At 43.9% G+C, this 7,726-nt stretch overlaps 1 protein-coding gene across 1 annotated transcript in view; it reads right to left on the bottom strand.

Moving 5' to 3' along the window:
• Positions 1–15: 15 nt before the first annotated feature.
• The window catches only part of LOC109644884 (voltage-dependent R-type calcium channel subunit alpha-1E), an 84,449-nt gene continuing 76,738 nt past the window's right edge, over positions 16–7,726 (bottom strand). Inside the window, exons 40-49 of the mRNA XM_069522038.1 lie at positions 7,522–7,618; positions 6,052–6,157; positions 5,843–5,950; positions 5,655–5,755; positions 5,256–5,362; positions 4,990–5,164; positions 4,553–4,681; positions 4,122–4,269; positions 3,635–3,816; positions 16–3,505 (exon numbers count right to left, since the gene is read on the bottom strand). Of these exons, the coding sequence (XP_069378139.1) occupies positions 2,951–3,505; positions 3,635–3,816; positions 4,122–4,269; positions 4,553–4,681; positions 4,990–5,164; positions 5,256–5,362; positions 5,655–5,755; positions 5,843–5,950; positions 6,052–6,157; positions 7,522–7,618 (1,708 nt within the window). The 3' untranslated portion in view covers positions 16–2,950. The remainder of the gene's footprint in view (positions 3,506–3,634; positions 3,817–4,121; positions 4,270–4,552; positions 4,682–4,989; positions 5,165–5,255; positions 5,363–5,654; positions 5,756–5,842; positions 5,951–6,051; positions 6,158–7,521; positions 7,619–7,726) is intronic.

The raw sequence follows: 7,726 nt of genomic DNA, 5'->3' as shown, positions 1-7,726 counted from the left end.
CCGCAGGAGAGAAAAGACAAGTGATCTCTCTTTAATGGTCCTTGGAACAAACACTTCGTTTCTTAGAGTCATAGACAGGCATTGTTTGAAAGAAAATATAAACAGTGCAATAAATTAAACATTAATTTATTTTCATACAGTTTATTCTACATATTTACCAGAAAGCATCTCTATCTAGGAAATCCAGGCGGGGAAACTCTTTGAGCGAGCGTCCCCAGGCACAGAATAGGCTGTTCTGTACAATCGAGTTCAGGTCCTATAGGCTGCACTGCACCACAGTATAAACTACAGGCTAAAGCCGGAACCCTAACCTGTACACTGAACCTGGAAACTGTATAAATCCACCCATACTTGAAAACTACATCTTATCCGTCCAGGACTTCCTGTTTAGTGCCTCAGCAGATTGGCGTTATCTCTTCTGACCCGTCCACGTGTCCTGTGTTCACATTTCAGAAAACATGTCAAACTCAACATATCATAACAACTCAACAGCACTTGATATAAATATACATCTTATTCAGGGGCAACAACAAATGTGAGAATGTGTTTGAGGAACAGTGAATGCTGGGAATGAGGAAGCATTTCTCTGCTGGATGTTTCAGAATCACCAAATTAGCCAAAATAAACCCTATTAAACATAATGGATACAAACCTCTCACACATCTCCCATCATCAAATCACCATTATCATGCATGTGGCAATTTACTATAACACTGGAGCACAGAAAATACCATAATGCTTGATTCTACTGACCAAAACATAGACTCCAATGTGACAGAAACAAAGTGGCAGTAAACAAAGACACAAACGTACTGTGCCTGTGACTCCTCTTTTCCTTATTGTTGAAATCATTTGCATCACATGTAGAAAAGACATTTCATTTCTCATTGTTTTCATCATGTGAGAGAAACACCTCCTGAAGAGGACGTGTCCTCGGCTCTGTATGTACAGGAAGAAAATGGCTTTGGTCACCTCTCCACACAACATCCACAGCGGTAATCCAGCACATCAATGTGGGAATTGAACACTTTTCTGTCCTACAGGGGCCAGAGCTGCTACAGTCCATGATCACATCAGATGTGTTTGAAATCTCCACTCGTCCTTGTGACAGCGTTGTCACTGGATGTCATGCTAACTGATGTGTAAAGTTCATTTTAGGTCCAAGATCCGAAGAACAACTTCAGGTTTCAGATGAGAATATGTTACAAAACCACAGTTACAGCATCCTGAGACCAAGCATCTCTTATTCTTTTCTTTTTCACGCCACAGAGCCAACACATATACTGTTGATGACGGACACTCCACAGACTGTATGTAAAGGTGGACGACATGACAGCTCCCTAAAAGTGAAGCCAAATCATCTTTGGCTGCAGTAGAGGTCATAAGTCTCGCCTCCTCCTTGTTAGCAGTGGGGACAGAGACCCAACTAAAAAGTCACATCACATAAAGTTTTGTCAGAGATGGTGTCTGTCATTTTAGGTAGTTTTTGTCACACAGATGTAAGTTTGAGTGTTCACCATTAGTTATTTTTATATAAATATAAAAACAGGATGAAACATGATTGACAGCTGAGGCTGACTCTTGATTGGTTGAGAATGTACCTCAATACCCAGCTTCATGCCACAATCACTAGTACGCAAACTCCAAATTATGTCAAAGGTGCAAGATGGCGGCACCTGTGTCCGGGATATTTTATCATCATGTTCAACCAATGTGGGCTACAGTCTGTAGCTGTGTCTCAATTCAGAGGCCCGACCTACAGAGGCTGCATTTGAAGACCGATTGTGTCACAGCGGCGTGACCACGCTGTCACATTTTAAAGTCTCCTCAAAATGCGTTCTTCCATTCCAGAGAAATAAATCATCAACCATTTGGATCCTCTTTGGGCCAACATATCCCAGGATTCATTGCGCTTCGGTGACAAACACTTTTCCAAAGAGGTAATGGTGCAGGCAAGCAAAGAGAAGTCTGATGCTTAAATATCAGGCTTCAACAGCTGGCGGTACATGTTAAAAAACAAGAGGCATTAAAACTTTCTCGTTATGTCCAACAGCAGCTCTGTTGCTAGGTGACAGCAGGACAAGCTGGTGACACCGATCTCAGAAATCCTCTGTGGACAAGTCCGTCTCATTTCGGTTCAGCCTTCACGGTCTATGTGGCCCTTGAATTGGGACACTGCTTCAGTTGCACTCACTCACTTACTCTCTTACTGTTTCACATTAGGGCAAAAACATAACATGACCTTTGTTCAGCTCATTCTAGGGTCTGCAAGTAGATCTCCTGTATTGACTCCTCATTGATGAATGACTGTATAATGCCAAAGAACAATGTGGATATAGGTTTTGTAAACATGAACTGTTGGAAATGGCTGATTATAAACTGGCAACTATCCGGCTGAACCTTGTTTCATTGCTACACTTACAACTATGCAGAGTAAAGCCTGACAGCTACCTTCTGAAATGACCTGAACTTATGAACCGAGAGCTAAAATACATTCAACGCATTACATTTTTACATGCTATGTTCACCTACACAAAATTCAGTTAAAATCAGATTCAACAAGAGCATCGGACACCTCAGATCAACATCTCACCACATATGATCAAACTATCAAAACACTAACACGTGTGGGAAGGCTCGGCCACACATGGGTTTGCCTGCAGCGAGCTGCTTGTGTTACTGTAAGTCTCAGCTGTTCTTTTGATTTGGCAAATGTTCTCTTCTGAGAGCACGCACAAACACACACATACTCTCCCTCTAGCAACAAGAGACACACATGGAAGGACACGTTGCACACAGACACCCAAGTATCCAGATAAAGAGTGGTGCCATTCAGTCCTTCCCGTTATGCTACTAGTGCTGAGAATACAAGGTCTCAGAGCCACAGACGAGCTACAACCGTGTATCTCTGAGGTGCCCGGTCGCTCTGTGCATCCTCTTCCGCTGTGTTTTAGCAGCGGTCGTCCTCGTCTGTGTCACTGAGCAACTCGCTGGCTCCAGCCGGACTCGTATTGCCCAAGTGCTTGCGGAAATGCCCGTTAGGAACCTGCCAGGAGTGTCTGAGCTGAGGGGCGGAGCTTATAGCGTTGGCCCGTCCCAGGCTGGTTGCCATGGCAGTCTCGAAGGTAAGGGTCTGCTGCCCGTTGCCTGCCTCGCCACCGCCGAGGTCCTCGTGGAAGGGGAGGTAGGGCTCTGAGATGTAGCGGTGAGGAGATGGGCGACTCGGTGCTAACACCTCAACTCCGGATGACCCCTGATTTGGAGCGGGGGGCCCCGCCTCCTCGTCGGCCCTCCATGAGGGCTCTGCGGAGCCAACAGGGCCGTCCGGAGCCTGGGTCTGTCCTTCAGAGGAGGTTGCTGGTGTGGGAGAGGTTTGTGCTTGGCAAACCAGAGGAGAATAGGAGATGTAAGGCCGTGGGCGAGAGGGCGTCTGGGGCAGCTGCCGTCGATTACGCGGAGTACTGGACTCTGAGGCTGAATGAGCAGGGCTGCCTGATGTGTTGACCTGCAAATAATACAAACACAAAAGAGAGGAGGTCACTGTTGCATCCTCCAACTGTTCACTTCACTTCACAGATACGAAACAGCTAAACAACAAAAACTGTAACGGGTGTGGAGGTAGAACATTTAACACCTGTCTCTGTAAGGTGTGCACGCGTCCTTCGCTGGGTGAGCGGGACCGTCTCCTCTCACACGAGGCGTCCTGACTTCGCTCCTCAGAGTTGCAGCGGGACACGTCAGGAGACAGTAGATGGCGCCGTTCCTTAGATCTCCCTCTCTCGTGACTACTTGTTTCTCTGTGGTTGATTCTTGCACCTATGAGTTGAGCAGATTTCACTTAGGCAAAACATTTTGAAAGAAAATAAAACAACATCTACTTTGGAAAAATACCTGATAATACATACAAAGAAAGTTAAAAGTTGCACTTTATCAAATTGATCTAATGGAAAGGTTAAAATTATGTAAATAAAAGTGTTATACTGGAAACATCACATCAAACTAATATTCTAATAATAAAGGATTCATCAGCTAGAAAGAGTTTCTATCAAACTCAAATCTTATGAAACATAAATAGGAATAGGAATCAGACTGTGGGAAGTGTAGTGCTCGTGTCAGCTGACCTCTGTAGCTCCTCTGTCGGGGTCGGTACGTGTCGTCAGGACTGACTCTCTCCAGAGAGTGTTGTTCCTGCCACAGGCCGTTCACACACTGGTCTCCGATGGTGGAGAAGGAGCGCTTCATCAGCTTGCTGTCTGCTGACAAGCCAGGCTACACACGCACACACACACAGACACACACACACACACACACACACACACACACACACACACACACACACACACACACACACACACACACACACACAACCAGAGAAGGAATCCGTTAGGCAACCATGAAATACAGATCCCATCATGTGCAGAGGAGCTTCTACAAACAGTCACTATAAAGGATGATAACAAATAGTTTCAATCCAGTGCATCCAGTTTACTGCACTCTCTAATTCAACATTGGATAAGAACTGAATACTGGTTTAAATTAAGGTAATTATTACCTGTGGATCAACAGCCAGTCTGGGCATGGAGGACGCTCTGATCGATGCTGTCCGCTGAGGTGATTTAACATCTGTTGGGTCCTGCCTGGCTTGCTGTATCACTTGGTTATACTCCACTATGTCCTGCACCTACAATAATACCACAGACAGGAGGACTGAGTGGGATTCATTCACATCTTATATAAAGACTCAGGAATCAGGAAGCACGAACACAAGTCTACAGCAAAAAATGCCATATTTCGGCATTTTAGAGGGGAAGACAAGCAGCAAAGGGCCATAAGTCAGAATCCGAATCTGCGGCCACTGGAGAGGATTTAAGCCTCAGTACATGGGGCATCCCTTCATGGAGTTTTGTTTACTCAATTGATATTATTTGTAATTTAGTGTTTGAGGTTAAGTTGACCAACTTTTATTTGACAAGATACCATGTTTGTTACCAGTGTGTGTAAATGGTGGTGGTGGTGATGATGTGGGTGGTGGTAAGGAAGGTAGGGTGAACGATAGTCGTCTTCGCCCTCCTCCTCCTCCTTCTCCTCCCGGGAACAAGACGGCGGCTGCAGGAACATCTCTTGGGGGGAGATGGGGCTGAGCGCCACAAAACCTCCTCTGGTGCTGAAAGGACACAAAGACTCAGGGCAACTGCAGCAGACACATACCTATAAATCTAATAACTGTGTGAAGAGAGGAAGATGGCAGTATTTACAGAGCAGATCCAGCACCGTGTCTGAGAAACGAAAGGGATTTGGCATTGCATAGGATTTCTTGAGGCAGAGAGGAAGCATCCATACGCTGGAACATAGGAGCGTGTTTCTGTGGGGACACAAGGGAAAGCAATAAATCAAAACAATTGAAATAGTCTGGCAAAGATGAGTAGATAGCTGTGTTTTACACTAAACATAGCTTTGGATGAAAGTTAAAAAAGAAATCGATATATTGTTAATAAGATTAATGCTTTTGTTTTCAAAACGCTTTCATTCTGTTTAAAAGTCTTAATAGTGGCCAAGATAAAGAATATAAAACTACATCATTGGATGCTTTGTGGAATAACTAATAATAAATTAATTAATTAAATTAATAAAGCAAGAAAATAAAAACAAGGGACCTGCTCCTCCAGTTGCTGTCGGAGCTTCTTGGCCTTGCTCTGCTTGTAGTAGTCCATGATCATCATGGCAGCATAGATCTTCCCTATGGTCATGTCACTGGCTGAGGAGGAGAAGGTAAAAGTATCAAACCACTTAACAGCAGCATATGAGTTGTCTTGTTAAGTTGCAGGTGTAACGCTGACGTCACCTTTGTGAATGGGAACCAGCAGGTCCAGCGACTTCTGAGAGAGATGAGGCCAGATGACGCTGATCTCCTTCTGCAGGTCCAGGTCCATCTGGTTTCTGTCCTCTCCTCCTGGAAACACACAGCAGAGACAAGAGGAAACAAAAAGGCTTGCAGTTAAGCTCATTTCATTTTGCACCACAGTGGATGTGTGTTTGGATATTCAGTGTAACCTCTGGCTATCTTGACTTCCAGCGCGGTGCGGATGAGGGCCATTAGGGTGGAGGTGAAGTGGACAGACATGTCATCGTCCACAGGCATGTTCATTAGGACGAGTCTCTGATGGCAGCAGAGAAAGAGTAAAAGTCAGTCACGACCCAGGACGACAACAAACAATGATAAAACTGAAATAATAGAAATCCCAGAACGGCTGTGGAGGCTCATGATACTTTTTAGATCATCTATCATGATTTAATCCCTTTCAAATTATAATTTGAACAGACACAGGCATTTAAATAATCTTTGTGTCAGAAGAAAATGGCCAACTTGACATTAATGAGTGAGTTAGCCTACTCATGAATCTTTTATATAAGTAATTACCTCTGTCAGGGAGGTAATGTTTTCATCTGTTTGTTTGTCAGAAGCATTACACATAAGTCCCAGACCGATGACCATGAAACTTGGTGGAAGGATGTGTTATGGGTCAGGGAAGAACCTGTTTTTATTGCAGATCTGGATCAGGGGGTAGATCCAGAATTTTACTTCAATTTCTTTATCATCGTGAGCGTTTTTCAACATTTTCTTGGAGAGATACTCATGGATCTTGATTTTAAAAAATCTCACATGTTTCGGAGACTAATAAATACGATCATTTAGTGCAGATCCAAATACAAATTGAGATTGACTGAATTCAAATGTGGTTTCATAAGAGAACCGTTGGGCCTTGACAGAGGTATGAACTCTACTTAGTGCCATTCTAGTTACGTCACAATTTCAAAGCAACAAGCTTGAAAAAGAACATGACCATATCAGCAACCAAGGTCTTTCTGGGCATGAGTTTCCAATTAACCCACAATTTCACAAAGCTGTAAAACTTTAACTAAACTACAATAATAAATACATGAGAACGGAGAGGGCAGGTATGTTATTATTTCTTTTCTTCTTTTAGACGGAAGATAATTATTTTAAACATATACCCAACAAAAGAATCTTTACGAAAGTCCTCTCCTGTTCTCCTGCTCACAATCTGCAGATAATCTTCGTTTCATAAAAGAGAACAGACTAACACAACACACTGTGCAATGAGAATAGTGTTTGTCTGGGATGGAACATGCTTGCAGGCTCACAAACTCACTCAAACAACACACACATGTGGCAGGAGGCACATGCAGACAGGAGAAGTATGAACGACGTGAGAACATCCGACAACAGACAGCGAGTCCTACAAGTTACAAGATTTTTAGCAATTCGATATTCTACGCTCTCAGAAAAATGAACTCAACCGAGACTCTGTCATCAGGTAACAGCAAACAGATAACATCTTATTTCTCTGCCAAGATGCAAAGCGAAACAGCCAAATCATTACTGCCAAAAAAAAGCTTTGCCTTTCCAACATAAGACACATAAAATAAGCTTCGACAGTGTTTTTCCTCATGGGTTAACACATGAAGGCAGTTCCTGTTATTCTCCAGCGTTTAGTCTACCTTATATGCCACCTTGGAGGGGCATTTCTTGCCCAGGCCTAGAGGTGGCGACATGTTGGTCAACATCTCATACATGTCTGTGTAATGGATACGACCACTGGGGGTGCCAGGTAGCCATGAAGATGGTGGATGAGAAAGAGGAGGGAGAAGGAGGGGAGGAGAGGATCGGAGAGGGATGATGTTGGAGGTGGAGCAGAAATTGAAT

The sequence above is a fragment of the Paralichthys olivaceus genome, chromosome 3, assembly GCF_024713975.1.
Source record: "Paralichthys olivaceus isolate ysfri-2021 chromosome 3, ASM2471397v2, whole genome shotgun sequence".
Lineage (NCBI taxonomy): Eukaryota > Metazoa > Chordata > Actinopteri > Pleuronectiformes > Paralichthyidae > Paralichthys > Paralichthys olivaceus.
This window is presented reverse-complemented; position numbering and strand designations above follow the sequence as displayed.